This window comes from Tachypleus tridentatus, chromosome 1, assembly GCF_004210375.1.
Source record: "Tachypleus tridentatus isolate NWPU-2018 chromosome 1, ASM421037v1, whole genome shotgun sequence".
In the NCBI taxonomy this organism is placed as follows: Eukaryota; Metazoa; Arthropoda; class Merostomata; order Xiphosura; family Limulidae; genus Tachypleus; species Tachypleus tridentatus.
This window is the reverse complement of record NC_134825.1, coordinates 15253099-15279714: the sequence shown is the minus strand read 5'-3', so window position 1 is coordinate 15279714 and position 26616 is coordinate 15253099. Positions and strand designations below refer to the sequence as shown.

General features: G+C 34.4%; 1 protein-coding gene across 2 annotated transcripts in view; it reads left to right on the top strand.

Annotated features, from left to right (window-relative positions):
- Window positions 1–883: 883 nt before the first annotated feature.
- The window catches only part of LOC143243234 (GDP-fucose transporter 1-like), a 44678-nt gene continuing 18945 nt past the window's right edge, over window positions 884–26616 (top strand). For both annotated transcript variants that reach the window (XR_013024257.1, XM_076487114.1), the window contains exons 1-7: window positions 884–1222; window positions 1745–1880; window positions 12800–12898; window positions 17532–17592; window positions 24325–24453; window positions 25077–25193; window positions 25811–25919. Coding sequence is in view for 1 of the 2 variants with exons in the window: in XM_076487114.1 (XP_076343229.1) it covers window positions 12822–12898; window positions 17532–17592; window positions 24325–24453; window positions 25077–25193; window positions 25811–25919 (493 nt within the window). In the remaining variant the exon portion in view is untranslated. The remainder of the gene's footprint in view (window positions 1223–1744; window positions 1881–12799; window positions 12899–17531; window positions 17593–24324; window positions 24454–25076; window positions 25194–25810; window positions 25920–26616) is intronic.

The window sequence follows — 26616 nt, the reverse complement described above, 5'->3', positions numbered from 1 at the left end:
TGTGTTCTTCATCTGAAGTAACACTTCTCATCTTCTCAATGTGAATATAGTTGTAAAAATAACCGTTGTACTTGAAGTTAAATAGTAGTCTTTTCTTCTAGCAGTTGGATGATAGTTTGATATTATGACCTCTCTTAGATTTCATTTGTGATGAATAATCAATCCTGTTGATGTTCCTAGTTGTTCTGAATAAGTCTGACGTTAATGAGCTAAGTAAATAACGTGACATTTATTCAATCTGAAACAGGATCTCAACATAACATGATTTCATTTCAATTAGTCAGTCTACAAAATCATGGGATGAATTCAAACTAAACTTTTCATTCATTAGAACTGTTGGTTCTGATAAACAAAGAACGTTTTGAATGTGTTTTTTTGAATAAATATTGTTTATTGTTATTTCATATTTATGTTCAGTTTATCTTTAGTTCTCATGAGCTAAGTCAGCTAGAGAACAGAGTTATTTTATGAATCCAATCCTCTCACTCTTAGGGAAAATTAATGTTATCTGAAAATACCACACCGTTATAGCTTCCTGTTGGACTAGAATGTTAACACGAAAAAAGAAGCATATTGAAAATAACTTTTGCAATAATAATCCTGATGATAGCATCAAACTTTGTATTTATTAATTAGTTTGAGGTATTCATGTACACTGATATACGACCAAAAATTAATATATGCAAAACAGGCTATAACTTGATGAGGTAGTGGTGTATCTGGAGCAACAGACGAAAGTTCTGCAAAATGACGACAAAACAATAGTGATAACAGGTGGAAAACAGGTGAGGTCTCTTATTCGTTATGAAATAAATAAAAATGTTTGAAACTGAAATTTTAGAGTGGATACAAAGAGATATCTAGTTGGTTTGTTTCTTGCATTCAGCAATTCAGTTTCTAGATGTTTTATACTGGAATTGACTTCCTCATATACATTTGTTGTAGTTTTTCCGATCTTATTATGATTATTAACTTTCTTTACTTCCCTGGCCTTTTTGCTCTCATTTAGAAAATTTTAAAATGCCGATATACTTTATTATAATAACACACTCTTAAGTTTTCTCTTATTCTATTTCTTTCTAATAGTACCGTTTTTTGACATTGTAACACAATCGCCAGGTGGTAGTAAGCTATAATACAAAAGTACCAAGGAGTGGTGCCAGGGAGGGGATATTTGAAAGTTGGGGACGTGTCGTAAGTTATCGTAGAAGTATTATATGAGGTGAGTATAGTGTTTTTTACGCATAACTAGCGATTGGGCAGAGCGGGTATTTTTGAGATATCTTTATGTGTTTTTCAACATTTCTATACATTACATTTAATGGTTAAATTTGTGTTTTAATGAACGTTATATGTTTATTTATTGCATTGTAGAAGAAGTACTAGTATTAATAACAGCAATATTTAAATACAGTTTTAAATTTAATATTCAGTAATTTCACCTTGAAAGTTTAAGTAAATAAACAAACTTGGAATGAATATGTGGAGATATAATTAAATGAAAAATTTAATTGAAAAATACTAGTTAATTGTTGCGTCTTGTTTTAAAAGGTTATATTTTGTTGAATATGGAAAGTTTGTAATCTGATTTTAATTCTTTTCTTGTGTAATTTAAGTGACAGAAATTTGTATATATAATTAAATGTTAATGACAACGCTAAAACATTTGTCGTAAGATGCTTAGCTTTGAAAATCTCAGCAAAGAGTTTGGTGTTATACTATATAAAATTTTTAATTTTAATAGAATTACTGGTGATTTGGTAGATCTGAGACCTGAGAAATTACGTGCGACAGGTTACCAAGCAAGGAGATAGGAACTGCTAATACCGTAGGATATAGAAGAGATGAGTGGCGTTTGATAATTGAGTTGTTTTTTTATGGTGAGAATGTACTCTCATTGAATTTAATGATGCTATATTTTGAATAATTAATACCTTATATAAATCGTTTTATTGTGAATATGACATAGTGTACAAATTTTGAAGTTAGAATGAATTAGTACAAGTGTTGTTCAATTTTTTTTTGTACATTATTTTTCATTATTTCTCATGAAATTGATTCCCCCACAATAAACGTGTAATGTGCTGTCCTCCACTATTACTAATGTCAGCTCATTCCACAAGTCATTCATGCTGTTATGAAAAGAAAATTGTTTTAACTATATCTTTAATCCATCCATATAACATAATATTTGCATCTCAGAAATCATTCTAGTTGTCCTCATTTGAACCATTTTCAGTATGTTCGTATCAAATCTTACATCAGCACTTCACACAGTATTCCAAGTGAGATGTAACTGCAGTGGTTTGAATAGATTGTTTGTAATTAAGCACAAAGCTACAAAATGAGCGCCCTCCGCTTGTACAGCGGTATGTCTCCGGATTTGCAATGCTAAAATCAGGGGTTCGATTCGGTGGGCTGAGAAATTGTCCTCCAAGTTGGGGGTTGTGCAGTAGGCTAACTACCTGCTCACTTAAAAACCAGCCTGTTACAGAAACCGCAGAGTTTGCGGCCCTCTGTTCCTTAAGGAATTCAGGGGCTTAATTATTATTATTATTACAAAATGAGCTATCTGTACTTGAATAGATAAAGAAATACTTTTTTGATATATATTCACATACACCCTAAAATTTGACTTTGCTCCTAGCAACAGAACACTGTTTTTTATGGCTTGAGTGACCTATTCACCACTACATCACAATCCTTGTCTTAGTCACTACTTGGCTCCCAATACGCATTAAACTGTGGGATTCAAGTTTTTCATAACCTAAGTATGTTATCTTGCAACTTATGATAATTAAATTCACTGACCAATTGTTTGTTTAATTTTCAAATTGATCCAAGCCATTCTATGGTACCTCAATATTGTAAATGCAAATAGAAAAAAGCAAAGGCACTACCACTTACCCATGATATAGTCTACTAGTAACATATAGTAATATATCTAATTCTGAACTTGCATTATTGACATGTGAACTGCTCTGTTTTATTATAAAACAAACAAGATTCATTCTGAAGTCTGAGTTGAACCTTATGTTTGTTTTCTCAAACTTAAAGTTAATAAATGTTACATTCTCTTGTATACTGTTTTATCACAGTACTTGATACATACATTTTGAGTAAATAGCACACCAAGATTTAACTCTGGGGGTAGCACTAAGTAGGTCACTTGGACTGAATGCTAGACAAGAAAAACTGGTTTGATTTATAAGATAAGTTCTGTAGAAAAAGGAACTTTTTGGATATGATGGTTTATACATTGGTTGTTTGTAAATGCTATTTATTCAACTGTAAGGCAACTTTTAACTAGGATCTGACAGTTGACAGAGCCAGAATAATGAAGAAAAATTAAAATTTTAAAAGGTATAGTGTGAAAACAAGGTACATCCATGGAAGATAAAATGTTATTTTACCTGCAACATCAGCACTGATCTGGGAGATATGTATCTCTGTTATGTGGTGTGAAGCTGGTGTTTGTGCTGTAAGTTGTTGAAGTTTTGTGTTATTTGGATCTAACACTGCAACAACTTCAGCTTTACTCTTATTAACAAAGTCACCATTAGAATATGGGGATTTAGCATGAGCAATATTCCATGATATAACAAAACTAGCTTCATTCGTTTTATCAAGTTTCTTACTGAACATTGTCAGCAGTGTCTGCTGGCTATTTAATGATGATTTTAACACTGTTAACTTTTTTTTTTATAATTCTGATATAGGTGGATAATCAGTCAAAAAGTTTGATTTGTTTTATAGTGGTGTTTCAAGTTACTGGCTTTGTAATGACTGAGTAACATGTTGCAGATAAGACACAACAGTGAATGCAAAATCTTTCTCCCACTCTCGCTTAAAATTTGTGTTTTCATCATCTTACTTTCGCTTCTTACAATTTGATGATGCCATCTTCCTTCATAAAGTTTTCACAGACACATCTAAAAATAAAAGTGAAAAGAAACAATAAACTCCAACACAACCAATCTCTACAGTGCCCAGTAACTGCTAACTTCACTTCTTATAATGTAACCACAATCACACAATTGCAAGCCATGCTCACTAAAACCAACATTTTCAGTACTGGCTTGTATGATTACTGATTCTCCATTACAATTTCTCTGTAATCCTTGCTGATTCAAAATTTCTTTAATCCCTCACTCAAATCTAGCAATAAAATTAGGATTTACATTCTTAAATATATTTACTCACCATAACATTAAAGTTCTGATTTAATCCAGTGGACTCTGTCTATACCCAGTAAATAATTATAAAACATTTTTTTTATTTACCTTTTATATTAATTGTGATGCAAAAAGGAACTTGGCCAACATATTTCCGTGAGCTGCATATCATACGTCAAAGAGCCATATGTGGCTTGCGAGCTGCAGTTTGGCCACCCCTGCTCTTTATCCACTAATAAAAACACAAATGGATTCAATCTCTATGCTGGATATAACTTGCACCTTGCATATAAAGCCACTCTTCCAACTCCTTCTTTAGTGCTCTATTCTTATTATAGAGCCTGTAACTCTGTATTTCACAGACATTTCTGTATCAAAATTTACATTTCATTGTTTCAGTTATTCCCATTATACTAACTCTTGGTGTGGATTCCTGTACGTGGCAAGGGGACCTCCCAAGGAAGGTTCTGTTCCTTCAGTTTACTTCCTGTGGGATCTAAACATACACCAATGTGTTTGCCATGCATGGCAACCCATGAAGGGGAGGAGAGGATCCTGGTGGTTGAGGGGTCCAACCCTAACACACCAATTTGGGCTTAAATTCCTGTAGACAGGCAGCCTTGGGGTGGCCCCCTTGGGTCAATTGGCTGGTCCACTCGGACTAGGGTCAACCAAGTACCAGTATTGGATGTTCTCAACAAGTGTTGTGGACATTGTATCTGATGTTGGTGTTTGGGTATAGTGCTCATAAAACCCTGGCATTACTGCATTGTCCTTGTTTGACATTGTAGTGCATCCCTTCTTAGGCCTCCATGGTGGGTGGGGTCAGAGGACACCAAAATTTCCCTTTCTTTATTATGGATACTCCAATTAAAAATCTTAATAAAATAGTGAAAAAAGTCTACAGGTAAAATACCACATCTTGAAGATTCTGAGCAGCAATCCTCACCATCTGTACCACCTGTTGTACCTTATTTTTTTATACCGCATTTACTTTCAGACAAACCTTTAGGGCAAATAGGCAAATATCTCCAGTTTTCATTCAGAAGGGACTAGAGGGACTTGCTGGCTCTCCCAAGTCAGTAAAGAAGCTTTGATCTGGTGACATATTGGTGGTAACAACCACATCTCAACACAGTGTACTCTTGCTTTCAAAGGCAATTGGGGATATACCTATTGAGGTTACACCTCATGCTACTTTGAATTTATCATGAGGGGTTGATTTTGAGAGGGATTTGAAGAACATCCCAGAGTCACAGATTCTCGTAGGTTTCTCCACTCAAGGAGTTTCCACATTTAGGGGTATATCCACTCGCAAAGATGGAATTATGGTGCCGACCAATGTCCTTATTCTCACATTTATGTCACCATGTCCACCTGCCATCATCAAGGCAGGTTATCTTAATTGCAGAGTATGGCTATACATTCCAAACCCTCCCCTATGTTTCCAGTGTCAACAGTTCGGTCACTTGAAGACTTCATGTCATGGTTCCTTGATGTGTACTCGTTTCAGTGGCAAGAACCATGATGCCTACAAGTGTGAAACAGACCCTCATTGCATGAATTTCAATGGCTCTCACCCATCCTACTTTCGTTCTTGCCCTAAATGGTTGGAAGAAAATGAGGTGCAGCATTTGAAAACATTTCATAATATTACTTATCCTGAGGCTCAAAAATTGCTGTCCACCACCTCATCTTGGACGTATGCTGCTGCACTTCGTTCCATAAATACAGTGGAAGTGCAACAGATCTCTCTGTGCCTCCAGAAGAATCATTCTCCAAACAAATGAAAAGCCTTTAGACCTGCATGGTTGAAAAAGTTGATTAATCAATTTCAACGCCTATCTCTGTCCCTTACATACGTTCCAACAAATCACAAGATTTGCATCCTTTGGTTCCAGGTGCAAGCATTTCCTTGGATACATCTTCTTCTCTCACCCTGAAATGCAAAACAATCATTTGTTCATGTCCTCAGTCACTGGAATCCCCTTCCAACAGCAAAGACCTGCCCAATCTACCCAGGGCAGGATTCATGGAGGTTGATAGATCTCCCTTAAATAAGGACAGTAAGGAAAAAAAGACGTGGTCGTAAACAGAAGGGTTCTCCACCAAATTTGCCTACATGCAAATAAAAATGGCCACCCTGATACAATGGAACTAAGGAGGTTTACATTCTAATCTGGACGACATTAAAACACTGATTGCTTCCTTCCATCCTGTATGTCTTTCCTTACAGGAAACATTTCTGACACCTGCTGATACAGTCGCCGTTTAGCGGTTTTCTTTGTTCAGAAATGATGGGCTGTGTGATGGGCGAGTGCATGGAGGGGTAACACTGTTGGTTAATCAGCATGTGCTCACCTTGTCTTTGCCACTTGACACACCCTTAGAGGCTGTAGCCATCTGTGTTTCCTTGGGTCATACCTTCACTGTTTTTTCTCTCTGCCTATTGCCTGGAGAAACATATGATCAATCAGATCTTGATGCTCTCATTGAACAGTTGCTGTCTCCCTTTTTCATCCTGGAGGACTTTAATGGATGTAATCCCCTCTGGGGAAGTACTGATATTGATGGAGGAGATTGCTGTGTAGAGAGTATCTTCTTTGATCACAACCTTTCTCTTTTCAATACTAGTTTTATATTTATTTTCATGCACCTAGTCAGTCTTTTACTGCTATTAATCTCAGTTTGCTTCCCTTCATTATTCTCCCATTTTTCATGGAGGATTGACAATAACCCATGAGGCATTGATCATTTTACTATAATCTTGAGAAAGACTGGCTGTGGTCGATGCCATACAACTTACGTGCCTTGGTGGAAGCTGGATCAGGTAAACTGTCCCTCTTTCATTGCTCTTGCAGAACTTGATCCTGCCATCAGTAGGTGACTGTGTGGCAGCAGTAACTGACTTTATTATATAAGTAGATGCTCAATGTATTCCTAAAACCTCGACATATTTTCTACTATATCCTCGTCCATGGTGGAATCCTGTCTGCCACAGGGCATGGAAGGCTCAAAAATGGGCCTGGGATACTTTCCTTAGATATCCCACACCCTTGAACCACATTGGTTTCCAGTGGGCCTGTGTACATGCTCGGTGGGTAAGACATCAAAGCCAGAAGGAATCTTGGATTAAGTTTACAACCAGCATCTCTTCTACCACTGGTTCCATAGTCACATGGGACAAGATTTGAAAGGTCATTGGGCAATTTAATTCTGTCCCCCTTTCGATATTGCTCTCTGGTGGCCAGGAAGTAGCTGATAGCCTGAAGTGGACTATATCAAATGGCTTTAACTTTCTCTTTATCTCTACTCCTCGATGTGGATTCCTGTACGTGGTGAGGGGACCTCCCAGAGAAGGTTCTGTTCTTACAGTTTACCTCCTCTGGGATCTGAACATCCACCTGCATGTTTGCTGTGTGTGGTAACTCGTGAAGGGGAAGAGAGAATCCTGGTGGTTGAGGGGTCCAACTCCAACACACCACTTTGGTCTTGAATTCCTGTAAATGGGCAGTCTTGGGGTGGCCCCCCAGGATCAATTGGCCAGTCTATTTGGGCCAGGGTCAACTGAGTACCAGCATAGGACGTCCAAAATGAGTCTTGTGGACATTTTATCTGACACTGGTGTTTGGGTATAGTACCTGCAAAACCCTGGTGTTGTTGCAGTGCTTTTAAGATACCGTAGTGCATTCCCTTGTAGGGCTCCATGGTTGGTGGGGTCAATGGGCACCGAAACATTTTCTATTTATAAAAGATACTTCTAAAACAAATAAAATAACACAACTTGAAACCATCGAGAAAAACTCAACTACTGGAAAACGACCACACATTGATGAATCTCTACAGCCTGACTCGCCATTTGAATCTGTCCCGAGATTCCTAATTTTGCATTCCTTAAGTGACAAACCTCTAGGGCAGATGTCCCCCATTTTTTATTCAGAAAGACATAGAAGGGCTTGCTGGCTCCTCTAAATCGGTAAAAAAGCTACGTTTGGGAGACTTCATCACAGCATTTCAAATTCCTAGTGACATCAAAGGCCTTTGGGGACATACCTATTGAAGTTACTCCTAATTCCACTTTGAATACTTCCAGAGGAGTCATAGTTGAAAGAGATTTAAGGACTGTCCTCAAATCAGAAAACCTCACAGGTCTTACCAGCCAAGGTGTGTCACAGCAGTACACTGAATATTCACTTGAAAAGATGGAATTCTGGAGCCAACAAATGTTCTAATACTAACATTAACAGTACCACGTCCTCCCAGCACAATAAAAGCAGGATATCTGAATTGTAAGGTGTGACCTGATATTCAAAATCCTGCACGATGTTTCCATTGTTAATGATTTGGTCATTCAAAACAATTTTGCCGTGGTTCCTTGACCTGTGCCTGTTGTGGTGGTAAAGACCATAATGCCACAAAATGCCAACTTGAACCACATTGTATAAACTGTAATGGTACGCATCCTTCTTATTTTACCTCTTGCTCTAAATGGGTAGAAGAAAAAGAAGTACAACTTCTCAAGACAGTTGACAATCTCACTTATACAGAGGCTCGAAAATTATTACCTATTCTGTCCAGAACTTGTGCTGCTGTAACCCATTCTACTACTACAGTAGGAATCCAAACAGACCTTACCCTATCCCCTACACAATCTCCACCAGCAAATCTTAATGAAACACTTCCCAAAATCAAGACAGTTCACGAATCAGTCTCTCCTTCCATCTCTGTCCTGACCACACCTTCCAGTCATTGCCAAACTTTACCTTCTTCAAGTCAAGATGTTTCCATGGGTTCTTCTTCTCTTGATACCCCAAAAATTAAACAAATCACTCGTCAGCACCATCAATCATTATTACGTGTACCGATAAATTCAGACCTGACTATTCAAGCTAAAGTAGGATCCATAGAGGGTGATAGACCCACATACAATAAAGAAAAAAAAAATGCAGTCGTAAACAGAAGGAGTGTTTTCTGTGTTCTCCTCTGAAATAATTGCACATAGCCACACTAATCCAATGGAACTGTTGAGGTTTCCAATCAAATGCGACCGACATCAAAAATCTGATTGACTTTTATCATCCCATATGTCTTTCTTTGCAGGAAACATTTCTGCAGCCTCCAGACACAGTTACTATCTGACACTATACGTTATACCGGAATGACAGGGTATGTGTAGGATGGGGACATGGAATTGCATTGCTGGTTGATCAGTATATGCCCACCTGGTCCCTGTCATTGACCACAACCTTGGAGGCTGTACCCATCTGCATCTCCTTGGATTGTACCTTGTACCATCACTATTTGCTCTTTATACCTTACACCTGAAATGCATTATAATCAATCAGACCTTGATACCCTCATTGAGCAACTGCCAATCCCTTTTTAAATCTTGGGAGATTTCAGTGGGCATAATTCCCTCTGGGGTGGCTCCCGTATTGATGTGAGAGGGCATGCCATAGAGCATATGCTCCTGAACCACAATGTGGCTCTATTCAATACTGGCTCTTACACATATTTTCATGCACCCAGTCAGTCATTTACAGCTATAAATCTTTGTCTGTTCCCCTTTGCAACTCACTCACTTTTCCTGGGAGGTTAACATCAATCCATGAGGTAGTGATAATTTCCCATCATCTTACGAGTGATTGGCTGTGATCAGTACCACCCGACCCATGTACCTCTGTGGAAGTTGATCCAGGCCAACTGGCCTCGGAACTTGATCCTACCATCTTATGTAAAATCCATAGATGATTGTATAGCAGCAGTAACCAACAATGTTATACAAGCTGCTACTCGATGCACCTATAAAACCTCGGCATGTTCCCCATGGCATCCCAACCCTTGGTGGAATTCTGCCTGTTGTATAACACAAAAAACTCGGAAACTTGCTTGGGATAAATTTCGAAGATACCCCACGCTCTCAAACTGCATTGCATTTCAACAAGCCCATGCACACGCTCAGCAATTTAGAAGGTATCTTGGATTAAATACACCTCCAGCATTTTTTCAACCACCAGCACAAAAGTTATATGGGATAAGATCTGGAGGGTGATTGGAAGATATACTTCTGCCCCTCCTCTCTATGTTAATATCCAATAGCCATGAAGTTGCAGATGCACAGAGCATTGCCAATACTCTTGGGGACTTCTTCTCTCATGTACCTAACTCTTCGAACTTATCCCCTTTTTTTTTAACCATTAAAATGCAGGTGGAGCATCTGCCTCTTTCCTTTTCAACTAACCATTCCTGTGACTACAATTGCCCTCTTACACTGATGGAACTCAGACTTGCAATTCATCGGTCTAACAATACATCAGTCAGACCTGATAATATACATTGAGATGTTATGCCACCTTTCCTGGAATTCTCTTACTATTCTCCTGTCTTTATTTGTATATGGCAGGAAAATGTCTATCCAGATGTTTGGTGACAAGCTATCATACTCCCTATTCTGAAACCTGGGAAGGATCCAACAATTCCTTTAAATTACCATTCAATTACTTTCACAAGTTGTCTCAGTAAGATCTTAAAGAGGATAATCAGTGCCTGCCTCGTTTGGTTTCTTGAATCAAATAACCTCCTCTCACCTGCTCAGTGTGAGTTTTGAAGACAATGATCTATGATAGACCACTTAATTTGCTTTGAAACATCAAGCAGAGAAGGCTTTTTGAGGTGACAACATCTTGTTACTGTTTTTTTTTAATTTAAAAAAAACTTATGATACAACATGGAGGTATGGCATCTTACGAGACCTTCGCTCGTATGGATTGCTTGGCAACTTTCCTCTTTTCATCATGGAATTCTTAATGAAGTGCAGATTCTAAGTCTGTGTGGGCTCAACACTTTCTCATTTTTTCCTATAGGAACTTGAAGTTCCTCAGGGCTGTATTCTGAGTGTCATATTTTTCATTATAAAGATTAATGCCATCAGTGAACAGCTACAGTTTCAAACGGTCTTTTTGTTGATGACTTTCATATCTCATGTCAGTCATCAATTGAGGTTTATTGAACAGCAGCTACAAACTGCAATCACTCAGATACTGAAGTGGACCATGGCAAATGGTTTTAAACTTTCACTCTCTAAAACCGTTTGTATACATTTCTGTCACAAACAGGGAATCCACCTGGATCTAGCACTCCATCTTGATGTTGCACTTCCTGTCTTCCCTGAGGCAAAGTTTACAATCAAATATAAGAATATTTGATTGTAAATTAAATTTTATATCACATATCAAGCAACTTTGTATCAAATGTCTAACAGCATTGAACATTCTCTGTGTCTTCTCTTCTACTTTTTGTGGAGCAGATCGATACTCAATGCTCTCTTACTTTAAAGAGGGCATTGAATTTTTGGAAAACGTTCAGAGGAGGGCAACTAGAATGGTGCCCAGAATGGAGGGATTGTTGCATGAGGATAGGTTAAGATAGATAAACTTTTGAAAAAAGTAGAGCTAGAGGGCATTTGATTAAGGTATTTAAGATTGTGAAGAGAATTGGTAATGTTAATGTGTCTTTTGCTTAATAATGAGAATGGTAGAGATAAGAACATAAATATATTCTTTGTCAGAGTTGGAGACATCTTCATCTTCAAAAGCTTCATTTGTCCAACATTGTTGGCCTTTGGAACAGGTTCTTTTCAAATGTGGTAGATGCAGTATTTGAATGGAAAAAAAACTTTGAATTTTCTATTTAATTTACTGGATAGATTCATTGTTTCCTTGACTGCTTTGTTATATGTAATGTGTGAAATATTTTTAGCCCATTTAGTAGAAAACATCTGACCAAAAAATAGTGCCATATGTGTTGTATCTGAAAAGTATCTCATTACTCTGAGTACAAAAACGTCTGTTCTTGCACGTAATATTAGTAAATCCTATAACCCTATTCAGTACAAAATTTGACTGAAAAGCAGTACCATGTTTAAACTAAGTTTCAAGAAACTTACATAAGACTAGACTGTGCAGACAATTGGATGATTGCTCAAAATTTAACCACTTGTGGAAGAAATTCCCACTGGAGTATAGTTAGGTGAGTTGATGTGATTGACTGCCTTTAATCAGTGATTATATTAAGTAGTGTCACATGAACTAATTAATTGTAATTAGTGTTTCAATTGTTACTGTTTTCAGTTATTATAACATAGAATTAATGAACATCTTGATTAAATCTATTTTTGTCAGGTAATCAAGTAATGAAAAGTTGTTTCTGTTTATTACTAGTGTTTGAATTTTTTTGGAATCGATTCCCATTGTTGCCAAATTTGCTTGTCCTAATTTTGTTGTGGCAAAGTTAGGATGGCTAACAGCTTCTGTAACTAATTGTGAACAGCTGACTAGAGGGTAGGCTAGGGGCTGACAGTACTTGGTGTTTTTATAGTTTGAAGAAGTTAATGGAGTTGCTGAGAAACTGATCATAAACTTGCACAGTTCTTTCCATGACTGATTTTGTTTGTTTCAAACTGATCTTTCTCAGTTACTGAAGTGAAGATCATTACTGTTGATCCAGAAATCATCTTAATGAATTTCATATTTTATCCCTTGTGTTAGCAATGGTAAAAAAATCTTAGAATTTAGTTATTTTGTTTTGTTCAGTTGCTGTTTTGATTATTTTTTTATTCATCATAGGGACTATGTAATAAACTGTGATATGGAAAATAAGGAAAAACATCCGCAAATGCTGGTTGGAAAATATATTCAAGTTACAGGTGTTGTTGCTGCATATTGGTGAGTTAGTATTACAAATAATAGTTTTTATTTGTATTGTTATAATAAATTAATTTTTAAATAATTTAGTCCAATTTAACATTTTTTTTTGTAAAAGCAGAGGTTAGGAGTTTCATTGTTCAAATTTTATGGCAAGATTTAATTCTACTGTAAGATCTTAAGTGTAATTATCTTATCATACATCGAGTTTTTCTGGCAGTTTTACTTCTAGAAAATTCTTCATGCTGTGCCCTTTTTTTCCAGTTTTTATGTTCTTCTATAATAGAACATTTCAAGGATATTCCTTTAGCATTTTTATAATTCTGTGAATGTTGTACAAAAATGTCTCCTTAAAGTTTCTAAAGCCATCTTGTTATTTGGCCAGCTACATTCATCAACCATTTAAGTGTTACTTGTTTTTTCTGATGTATATACTTTAGTCCATTAAAGAAGTGATAGTAATAACTCGTATCTCAAATGATAGTTAGTAGCTTGTTCACAGTTATACAATACATCTTTTATTAGTATTCATTGTCTTGCTATGGTAAACAATTTCATATTTTTTCAAATGTTGTACTTATGACAAAACTGTTCCCATAGAAAAATTACTGATATTTTTATATATTAGGAGTGGATTTTCAAGAACTGTGTATACCAACATAGGAGTAGTGGATAATTCATTAAGTGTTTTGGAGTGTTTGTTTGATTTTTCCATAACTTTTGTTTAGCAGATGAGCCCCAGTAGATAGTAATTTTACAAAATAGTAATGGTAGTAGCTCAGATAAAAAAATTATCTTACTTCATAAAAGTTGTGTGGTAGTGTGTAATTCTGAATACATTCAGTTGTGGTTGGTTTTGTAGATCCTCCCTAATCATGTGTCCCAAGAAATTCACCTGTTGACCAACAGTTTACACTTGTTGGGATTTAGATTAAAATTCTCTTTTGAAAACCATTTTAAAAATTTTCTTATTCCACTGTAAGTATTTATCAAAAGCCATCTTATGTGTGATATCATCAATGTAAACCATAGAAAATTCTATACATTATATTGTAACAAAATCCGTTTCTACAGTAAATGATTGTTTTATCAACTTGCACTTACCAGTGACTTTTATTCAGGTCCAATGCTAAAAACAAGTTTGACCTGAATTAAACATCTGAACTAGTCTAGCTGTGACTTTGTTGATATCTTGTATGACATCTCCACCTTCTGGTAGTCAATACAAAATCTTGTAGGTCTGTCATTCTTCACTAGATGGTGGTGCCCAAGGAGATTAACACATGATATTGTTACTGCCTCTTCCTTTGTGGTTTCTATATCTTTGGAGCCTCAGCTTATTTATTAAATGAGAATCATCTGACCAGTGTACGTATTGAAGAAGGTATCTTGTCATTCTCTGAATAAGTCCTGTAATCTTTGGTGTTCCAGTGTAAAGATTTTACAGCTCTTGTATGTCATCAACAGTTTTCACATGTTGCTGTTTCTTTCAGAATTAGCTGAGATTTTATGATTTGTTGTGTATGGATAAGCTGTGAAGTCACATGGTATTGCAGAAGGAAGTTCTGTATTTGATGTAGTCCAGGAACTGGCAAGAAGACATCTATTTCTTACAGAGGCAATAATTTGTAAGGCAGAAACCATCTTACAGTGAAGTAGAAGAATTTTAAAATTAGCTTATACTTTAGGAGACTGTAGATATTTGTACATGAAAGGTCTAGGTAAAGTTGACAAATTTGAAGTGTGCAATCCTGTGGCAAAAATATTTTTTAGAAGAGTAGATGGATGTACATGAAGTAATACTGTGTTTGATACGAACAAGACGTCATAAAATGTATAGAACAGTATTGAAGTGTCAAGGCTGATTCTATTACGATCAATGGTACTGTTACCATATTTCCAGTTGGAATTATAACTTTAGGGTGGCTAGTGTCATAAAGTGACCTTCCAAAATTTTGTTGGGAAGTTAAAGATGCTTCCATTTCTTAGGCTTGTATAACTTGGTGGTACAACATAGCAATGAATCTTTAAAGTGTATTAAGCTAGTACATAGTGCACGAAAAAATGTTCATTCTTTCAAATTCAGTGTAGAAGAACCGATAGTTGGGTAATGTTGCATGCTTATCATGTTATTGCAGCATGTAAAATGCAGAAGATCATTCTGGAATCTTCAGTTACTGATGTTGTACTCTGTGCTGTCTACCTTTACCAAGAAGATGAAAAATTTTTGATTTTATAAGTGTTCTTTGTGTGAAGTTAAACAATTTGCATGTGAACTTGTAATTTGTGTGGGTGTAGAGCTTGTTCATATTCTACCAACTTTTCTTGACATGAACAATATGATAATTTCAGCAGAATACTCTTGCTGCTATTGGATGCTGTTCATTTTGCAGATGTGTAGTAATGGATAGCTACAAAAACATCTAGAACTGAAAATGTCTTGTGATCATTATAATATGTTACTACTAGCATAATGTGAACTTCATTTACTTTTGTGTATATCTGTTGAATTGTTTCATCTTATCTACTCTAATTGTAGTAAGTATTTTGGGTAATGCTACACTGTATTATACTCTTCAAGAACTTTAATTCAACAGTTAACCATGTAACTTATTTTTTGTGTATATATGGTTACTATAGTAATGGTTGTAAGATGGACACACTGATAAAGTTTCTGACTACTGGGACATCATGGGATCAGTTTTTCTAATTACTTTATCACTTGTTAACAAAACCAACAAAAGTATTTCTGGTGCTTGTTTCCAATTAGGACATGCATCTGGCTCTCTGACTATATTACATATGGCAGTTTTATGACAAAGTAATAATATTTGTTAGATACTTGTTAGATTTATATCTATTTGAACACTATATTCCCTGTGGCATAGCAGTGTTTCTCATATACTTTGAAATTGCACTTGGGATTTGTATATGGTTTCAAGACTTTTAGATATATGTGCCTTTTTGAAGTTTAATGCAAGTATTATGATAGTTTACATAGCAGGAATGTTAAATTTTGTTGTTTTTGGAAGCAACAGTTTGTTGCAAGTTTATTACAAACTGTTTGTGAATAATTTGTTGTATAGTTTAATAGCTGTGAATTAGTGATTTTTATATTTATTGCATTGTGTTAATAGAACTTTCTGAGTTCTTGTTTTAATTGAATATTATTGCATTATAATTTCTAGTGGCATATGTGGAACATTCTAGCCCTTTTGTTGGAGTATAAATACATTTTATAAATTTAGTTGAATGGTTACACTTAGATTGTGGGATTGTGAGTTTTAGCCATAAAAATAGTCTAGTGGTGAGTTGTAAGGTGAAATTATCAGACTGTATAATTATAACAGTAGTGAATAATAACTTGTGAAATTTTATTCTGAAGAACTGAATCAACCTTTGTCAACTTTGAAAGAGTAAGAATTATTTAAAGCTCTGGATACGACTGTGAGAACTAAGTGTTACAAACACTTGTGTGTATTTTGACTAGTGGATTGTGTGCTGTTTGTTAAAATTTATTGCCAACAAGTTAAACATTTAATATAAAGAATTTGGCCTATACATAAAACCTGACAATTATTTTATAACATAGTAAAAAATCTTGAAGTTAAACAAACTGGTAACTGTTTCTGTGACTATATAGCATAATTAATGATGTTTGTTTTGTTTAGTATTTGAAATTCCAACCGGGACTTGTATCTCGCTTCATGACTATATTTTATATGTCGTAGGTCATAATGTGTGTTGGATACTTGAAATACTACCTGGGATTTGTATCTGGCTCCATGACTATATTGCATATGGCAGAGGATATAGTCTTTGAGTTTGGAAATTTGCCTTAGTTTCCTACTTGCTTCTATTAAAGCTGTTTGAATTTAGGTTTAGTTTAACAAAACGTTTGTAAAATGTAAATAGCAGGAATAAACAATAATGAAATAAAATTACATTAATTTAAGGGAAAGCTATCAGGAAAAATGCACTCCATCATGTAAAGTTGCATTTCTTCAATGAATTTTTTTTTTAATTTTTTTATTTAATCCATGCAATATTTTCACATTCATTGGTCATAATGAAAGGAATATAAATGGATCATGCATTCCTGATCAGCAAAGTTAAATTTCTTGGGGTATTTGGTAATGGAATATTTCATTCCCCATGTAGTACTAGGTTTAAAATTGTAATCACAAAGGACTTTTTTTTTAAACATGATACTATCAGTTAGTGTTATGTATGAACTTAAATGAGCTCTATTTTTATTGGTGTTATTTGATTCTGCCATTAATTCCTTTTTATTACATTATCTTACTTTTCATTCATTTTATTTCTTTATACTCTGATTTTGTTACATCAAGGTACTATGCTCTTGGTTTAAATTGCCAATGAAATGCTTAGTCTTGAGTAGATATTACCCAGAACTTTATATTGATTAACATCTCACGTATGTTACATTTACATTTCTCCGAGTGTGAATGCTAGTTAGGCTTAACTGGTTTGTGAACTGAACCTCTATGAGGAGTATTGTGTACTTTATGTGATTTAAGCACTGATTAACACAATATAAGCAATATTTAAAGCCTCGGAATAATTTATATCTCTATCTATTTGTAGGTTTAAGAAGGTCATCACATTTTTTTTTTATTTTTTTTTCTTACAGGGTGATTTCTATGTCCTTTGTGTTTCTAAATAGATACTTGCTGAGTGGCTCAGAATTTAAGGTAAGCCATACTTTGCTCCTTTTAATCACTGGTAAAATTTCTGTTCTCTAACTGAAATATGTATTTATGTAGTTTAAAACCAATATTTAAAACAGACATTAATGTATCACCAGTTTAACATTTTACGTCAATAGCTAATTTTCAGACTTAATAACAGTAAAGATTTGTGTTTTAGGCATAAGTAAAATTTTAAAATTGGAATTAGTTACTTAAAGAATGCTAATGGCAAGTTTATTGTTGGAAATTGTGCTGACAGTTTTTTAAATGTTTTTATTGGATTTGCAGATAATGTTTGCACCATTCCTACCCTTACCACTCTTTAACGAATGTGGAAATTAAACTGCATAGACATTCATCCCTTGAAAGCAAATACAAAACAAATAAAGCTTCAGAACCAGATATTTTTTTTCTCTATGGTTTTAGATGAGATCAAAGATCAAACTTCCTTTTTTCAATCTTGAAGCATCAGTAGTAAATAAGTGCCTGAGAGTTGCAGAGCTCCTAATGTTACACCAACTTTTGTAGAAGTGTGGGGGGGGGGGGGGGGGGGGAACTAGTAAGGTCTGTAGTTTCCATAATAAACCACTTAGTTTCATGTCTGTAGGGTGAAAAATTTAGTGTGATTTAAAAGTAGTTTTACAAAATAATTTGAAATATCGTATCACAAAAGAAATATGACATGGATTCACTGTAGAGATATCTTGTCTTACCAATGTGTTAACTTGATTAGAGGATATCACTTGTACTTTCGACTCTGGATATATTGTGGAGTTTGTATTCATAGATTTTCAGAATGCTTTGTTGGTTTGTGACCAAGTAGATTAACTAAGAAAATCATATTGGAAAGGGTTGGGAAATGACTAGTTAATAGAATTGTAAGGTGGTTGGAAAGAAGAAAACAAAGAGGGGTATTATTAATAGTTTGTTTAGGAATCTTCACTTGCAATCTGCAGGTTTTAGGTTCAAATCCCCATCACTAAATATGCTTGCCCTTTCAGCCCTGGAGGCTTTATAATATGATAGTCAATCCTACTATTCATTGGTAAAAGAGTAGCCCAAGAGTTGGGAGTGGATGGTGGACAGCCCTTGGGTAGCTTTGCTTGAAATTCTAAGAACAACTTAATGCACTCCAGTGAAACTGGACACTTATTATTAGTGAAATACCTCAATGGTCAGTGCTTAGGACTTCATTTTTGTTACTTATGTTACTTGTTCTGATAGTGTCATCATTAGTATATTGGTAAAGTTATATTTATGTAATGTTGGGGTATTACATAACATGGATCATTGAGTAAGTTACAGGAAAATTCAATTGGGTCATCATGATTTTGGATCAGACATTTAATATAGAATTTATATACTCATTCTATAGTGAAACTGATGAAATGATATTGAAATCATAGTGAATAATTCACTAAAGCCGTCTAAACAGTATTCAATTACTAGTTGTAAAGCTAATAGAAATTTAGGTTGCATTTATTTACAAATCAGAAAAAAATTGTAATGTTTTTACATGAATCACTAGTTAGACCTTTGAGAATATACTGTTAGAGTTGTAATTTCCTTATTAAAAACAAAGCATGTTGATATATTGGAAAGGGTTCAGAGGATAACTACTAGGATTATTCTGTAAATGAAATGGTTACCTTACAGGAATAACTAAACATCACTTAGCTTATTATCTTTTAAGTAAAGTGTGGTTTTATTGAAGAATGCCCAGGAGATTGATAAGGAAACGGTTTCTGACATCTTTTTGCTACATTCTGAAAATGATAGAACAAGAGAACACAAGATTTTGAAAAGAAAGGCTAAGTTCCAATTTAGACATCTTTATTTTTCTAATGGATTGATTGGTTTATAGTATAATGTGGCAACAGTAGAGGCTGAAACATTACAAGAATTTATTTGGGAAGTTGATTTTCTGTAAAATAAAAAGTAAAAACTTGAACCCACTCTTTCTTAAACCATTTGATCCTTCATGGCTGTTTCACACCTAATTTTATGTAAATAATTTCATTCATGACTACAAAAAATTTTTAGCAATCACGTTAATAGCTCCTATGAATTTTTAGTTGGAGATGTTTAAATTATTAGTATAGATACAAGTTCAGTACCAGCTCCTACTCATTTCAGTATAATAATCTGAGCTGTATGTAATTACAATTTCAAGTTCCACAAATAAATGAGCCAAATAGCTTTTGTTGTCTCAAATATTAGCAAACATGCTGACATATTTACAATAAAACCAAGAAATTGAAAAATTTGTAACAAAACCTAGTTCTTTATTATAGCAGTTTATTAACAGAATGTAAATCAGTGATGTCGAGAAAATCCACTTGTAGAGAATTATATATGCAAAAACAGCTCGTTTGGGTTGTTTGCTCTTCTATGTAAAATATTTTCTCAACCCAAATGAGCCGTTTTTCCATATATAATAAAATGTAAAATGCAATGACTTACTGTCATTGGACAGGAAGAAAATTTTGCAAAGACCTGTCTTGCTTCTTTCTCTTGCTGTCTCAATGTATGGACATAATTGTTATACAATTTCTTTATTTACCTAATCTAATAACCACTGATCAAATTTAATAACATGCGTGATAAATTCTTTGTTTGGGAAATGGTAGTTATTAGCCTGTGGGTTTTTTTCTTTTGAGTACATTGAAATTGAGTGAATCTAAAGGTTTTGTTTTGGTGTACTATCACATTTGTTGCATTTTTTTTTTTTTTTAGAGGATCTGATTAAGCATTTCTCTGTCATTAGATTATTTAACTAATATGATTTCAGTGCTGTCTCAGACTTCATCATCCAAAATTTAACATATTTTAAATTCTTTGGCTTTTCACCAGCAACTGGTTAATGCTTTTTTGTTAACTCCATTTTTTGGTTTTTTATATGGAACTTCTCTCCTCTCATAAGATTAGCCATTCTTGTTCATTGCTGTCTTCTATATGCAAACTTTTGTTTATGCATGCTACGAACTGGAATCATTTTGATTCCACTGCATCTCTTGTAAGTCCTCATGTTGCCTCTCTACCAGTAAGAACATAACACACTTAAGTGATGCATGTGACTCCCTCTTTGCACTTCTACTGAATTGTCACTTCTCTTTTGGCAGATAGTGTTTTTTGTTATTTTTTACTGTTTTATGTTTATACTTAGCATACTTGCAAAGTGTTCATCATTTATTATAACTTCCAAGTTTTCTAGAGTTTGGAAATTGCTGTCATTTATCTCAGCTGTGACAAATTTGCCATTATATATTTTAATATCATTCTTTGTGTAAGTTAAATTTATATTTAAAAATGCACGTAACTTGTACTTTTGTGTGTGTATTGCAAATTTTCCACTAAATTTATAGAAGATTCTTGAGTGTAAGAATCAAACTATAATTGTGATTAATGCTTATTAATTGGGAAACTACAGATATTTGACTATGAACATGTATAGGTTTTCAACATTACAAACTGTTTAACTTCAGCAGATTAACATTGGTTGTTAGTATTTTTATAAAGATGTTGTATAACTTTGGCTGTGAAAGACTCATGATCAGTGAAGAGCTTGCTTGTGAATTATGCCTATATCAACTTAGAATTAATTTGTTTGTTGTGAACCTTTTATAAGATATTAAGGAATTTCTGGATCAGGTAGAAGACTCAATATTATCTGTATGTTTGTGAAACTTTTGTATATAAATTGTAATAACTGCTATTATAAATTGTGATATTTGTATGTTAAAATATATTTATATTGAGAAAGAAAACTTTTTATATCAGTGTTGTTGGCAAACATCTCTACATTTTATTAACTTCCAAATTTAAATTGCAGTTTAACTTGGTTTCTGGCTATTTGAAATTGTAACATGTAACTTAATAAATTGGAGGCTCATTCAAGATAAATTACAATACATAACGCAGCTTATTTCAGTTCCATTTTGAAGCTGCTGCTGCTTTGTGGTTCATACCTTTGACTAACACTATCTCATAGGCCACAAGTGCAGGCAATCTGGAATTAATTTTTATCAGTGTTTTTTCTCCACGAGATTGAATGTTAAAGTCGGCCTTTTTATTTGGTTCTTGCCCACAATTCTTCTGTAGATGCCAACTCTGTTTATTTGGATTGAGATCTTGATAGCCCTTTTCCACCACCAGATTTCAACTGTATGATTCTTTGTTTCCAATGCAGAAAGTCTGTTCTTACATTCCTTCTTGATTAGTCATCCTCTCTGATTGCCTACCATTTAATCTGGGATATTCATGTAATCTTTTATTCCCTCACTTTATCTTTGTTTGCTTCACTTTCTTTGTTTCATGTGCCATCTTCTTTCAAGCATAGTTCCTTCTTATCTACCTCTATGTAAATTAGAAGTTGGATTTATTTCCTGTCATGTTTCTCATACTTTTTCCCACTCTCCGTCTCTTCTTCTTCATCTGGAGCTTTTATTCCTTCTCAAGACATCAGTAGCTAATGGAGTTAAGTTGTTTTGCCTCATTCCCTTCCTTTCATTCACTATTTTTATCCTCATCCCAATCCAGATTGACTCCTACGTAAGGTCTGTGTTCTCTGTTGGTCTGTTCCCCATATGACTTCTTTTCATGGTCAGCTTTTGATTCTAATTGCTTACTCTCCTTTGTTGTCTTCTTCTCAGACTTGGTTCCAGGTGTCTTCTCATCAGGTTCAACATCCTTACCTTTATCCTGACATCACATCTTTGTCAGCCATTAGGTGAACTCCAACATTAGGGCATGAGAACTACGCCTAATATGCATGTCTCTTCTTATTGATACCTTATTGAAGTTTCTTCCTTGTTGAGTTTTCTTCTACCACGTGTGACCATTTTTCACACTTCAAATGTATCTCAGAATGGCTGATGTGGGTATTTAACATTTTTACTCATAAGCAGAGAACAACATTTCGATCTTTCGAGGTCATTTTCAGATTAACAAAGAGTTTGAGACTGACTTACCTACCTTTCACTCCCTTTGTTTTTTCTGTCGGTAATTTGAATCTTATCCCTTACCTTCTAGTCTTTTTTCATTTGATCTGGAAAGTTTTCCTTCAAAGGTTACACTCTTTCGGTATATTATTCCTTTACTGTTATGTATGTTTAGCCTTTACTTGACCCTATCCCCTGAGACATTTTTTCTAGAAAATACTAAAATCTGGGTCATTGGATGTTTTCTTCATTCATCTACCCTTTCCTTTCTGTCCTGGAGAGTCATTATGACCCACATCATTTCAATTGTTATATATTCTATTATCTCATTCCTTGTTTGATTTCTACCCATGAGCATTTTCTGTAAGTAATTCAACACATTAATGTCACATTACTTTACACCACAGGGAAGTTTCATTTTTTCAGCTACGATTTTCAATGTCTCTGATTGTGAGTTCTTTATTCTCAGACTCCTTTTTCAACATTCATATATGTATATATAATTGGCATTACTTCACAATAAGCACTTACCCAAAATTCTCATCAAGAAGGTAACTATAAAGCTGTTAAGCCCATCTGGCTTAGCCCAGTGTCTGCTGTTTGGATGGTGTTTTATACAAGATTACTTTGTTCTTCTATATGTTATCTCAACTTGACAAAAACAAAACTCAATGGCACAAGGTGTGGTTTGCACTTGCTGTCTTTAATTCATCAACCCATTTCATTGTCTGTCAGTGTAGGATCTAATTTCTGATGACTGTGGTTCAGGAACCTCATTTAGGAAATAGAACTGGATTGTTACCTGGTAATGTAGAACAGGATTACCTGCTCAATTATAAATTGAGCCATTCCCTGTGCCTCGATCTAGCCAGATGATCTTGGGTTCACCTCAGGACAAAGTGCAAGATGCTGCTTCTTGCATCTGTTTCTTGCAATGCTTCACATATTACTCCAGTATAGAATGGCCTGATTTATAGTTCTTTAGCCGTGCTACACACTCGTGCTCAGGTGTCTGTTCGTGTGGCAATGAATAAATAAACAACCTGAAATTCTAACCACCTGAACCACATATTAATACATAGTTAAAGTTTCTCTTCCTTTTACCATACCATATTAGTTGGATAAAGAGATATGTAGTCTTCTACTGGGCAAATCTCCCACCTCATGGATGTCACATTTTCCCTTTCTGATACTTTTTTATTAATGAATACTAGCTCTTGATAGTGCAGAGAGGTGAATAGAATGTCTGGTTTAGCATTTCCTTCAATGAAAATATATTTGAGATTGATACCTCTTTGATACCACATCCCACCCTTTCTCCCCACTTGTAATGCAATCCATCAAGAATGACCGTGTATTCACGTGCCAGTGTTCATTTATGGATTATATGCGTTACCCTCCTATTGGTGGAGGGAAATGATCTAATGATTACATCGTAGGCTGATTCAGTACACATTGACGTATGTAGGGGTGCAAACTTAGTTTAAAGTTTGTGGCACAGACAAAAATTTGTATTAAAGTGTATGCAAGGTAATAATACTTTTGTGGTGAATACAGGTATTTATCTAAAATACATTTTCAGATAAGGAAAGTGTTAACTTAGAGCAAGTTGGTACAACTTGTGTAGGATTCTCCTTTTTGTTTTTTTCCATTATCAGTTTTATGTGATTTAATGCTTATCTGTACAATGCTCCATTTGATTTGCTTTTCAGATTTTAGAGTTGTAAAAATTTAAAGTAGTTTTAGAAGAAATATTTTGTTAACTTGTTTATAAAATATTTTCTTTGTGTTTCAGCTTGATGTTCCTGTTTTTGTGACATTTTACCAGTGTTTGGTAACAGTAGGTCTGTGTTTACTCCTAAGTGGGTTATCTCGTGTTATTCCATTCCCCAACATAAAAGTTAAACTTGCTATTATGAAAGAGGTACGTTTCTCAACAATATAAATCAATTATGTTACAGCAAGTTCACTGAAAGTGATTTTAAGTTGGTCAATGAAAGAATAATTTGTTCCTTTGTATTTTATTTCCTGTTGTTTTCCTGTATAATAATCTAATGATATGAAAAAAAGCAAGAACAAATATGATTATTGTAGTGGAACATGTAAACTTTCCAAGGTGAATATATCGAAAGTCCTGTTGCATGTAGTGGAATGTGTAAACCCTCCATTGTGCTTTTTTTCTATTGATTAATGCACTATCAGCAGGCCAATAATGAAACATTTTTATACCTTCCTGGTATTTTCAGTTATATTCAGGAAATTTTCATGTTGAAGAAAGTTTGCATGTAAGGAATAACAAACTTGCATTATGAGAAATAAATATGATCAGAAAGAATGTTTTTACACCTGTAAGTACTTCATGAATATGAAATAATAATAATAATGTAAGGAGATTACACAGACTTGATGTTTAAATACTTGTAATCATTCTTTTTTTATGTACTAAACACTTCCTTGTATCCAGTATTATAATCTTCCTACTTGTAGAGTGGTTGTTGTGAAGATTTTTGAAATTGGTTTAACAACATAAAAGATTGATAATTTCAGGTTTTCCCTCTGTCCATAGTGTTTGTGGGTATGATCACATTCAACAACTTATGCTTGAAGGACGTGGGAGTACCGTTTTATTATATTGGACGGTCATTAAGTACAGTATTTAATGTTGTGAGTTGATATGTTTCCTCAATTTATAGATGCTAATCTTGCTGCACATAAAATATGAACTCTGGTATATTATTCTTTTCTGGTTTTTTTCATTCATCTGTTTAAAAATTATGATCTGATAAAACTAATGGAATGTGTTATAATATTTATTTGTAATATTTGTTTGTAATTTCCTAAATCAAATATTTTTCTCGAGTTACTCTACTTTTGAAAGTTTGGTTTGTGTGTGTGTTTCCTATAGAATTATAAGAACTATTCACTATTCTTTTCATCATGTTACTTTGTCTTAAGGTGTTTTTCTTACGAAATGTCTTACTATCTCGTTCTCAATAAAATTTACCATTTAATAATAAAGTTGAACTATGTAAGCACATTTTGTCTCCAGTAAACATTTAGCTTTATGATGTACTGTTTTTCTGATTTGGAAACTACTTGTCAAGTTAAACATAATCATAAATGATTATTACAAAATAAATTGTTAAATGTTTGAAAGAAATTATTTCATATTATGAACCTTTCATGTATGGAGTAGTGTGTCTCTTTTCAAATAATTTAAATAGTTGAAAGCTGTATATCTGTAGAATTGTAACAAATATTATTTCTTTTTTTCTCTTCAGATTTTCACGTACTACATGTTGCAAGTGAAAACTTCACCAAAAGCAGTCATCTGTTGTATTGTTATTGTTAGCGGGTTTTGTATTGGGGTTGATCAAGAAAACAGTGCAGGTACTGTACAACAATTTTGATACAAAATTAGTTTTTGTTTTCAAAAATTCAAGCTGAGTTTTATTTTCAGTGCAACTTTTTTGTTCTTAGATCAGTGAACAATAAAGCCATTTTAAAAAAGAAAACTTGTAATCAGAGGGTTGCGGGTTCCAATCCCTATCACTGAACATGTTTGCCCTTTCAGCTATGGGAGTGTTGTAGTCACTTTCTTTAGTAAGAGAAAGTTAGGTGGGTAGTGCTGACTAGCTAGATCAGGGGTCACCAAACTTTTTTCACAGGGGGCTAGATTACTTGGAGAATGAGAAGCTCGGGCTGCACGATCGTTATGTTCAATACTCATAAGCTAGAAAGAAAGCTTTCTGTAAAAGACTTAACACTAAGTTTAGGATGCCACATTAGCCATGTGGGAGTAGCATGCAATACACACACACAATAAAAAAAAAAAAAGAAATAAACCAAAATTTTTATTTACCAAAAGGTTACGAAAGAAGGTGACATTAACAAAAACAGTTGTCACATTGTGCGTAGTGAGTACATATCTGAATTTTACTAAGCTGCAAAAAAGTTAGTGAGATTTATTAAATTGGCATTTGGCTTTCAAAATATCTTCAATGTTTGGTTTTGAATTGCTGCATCCAATCATTGGAATTGCTTTCAAATGTTCATCAGTCAACTTTGATCGATGTACCAACTTCAC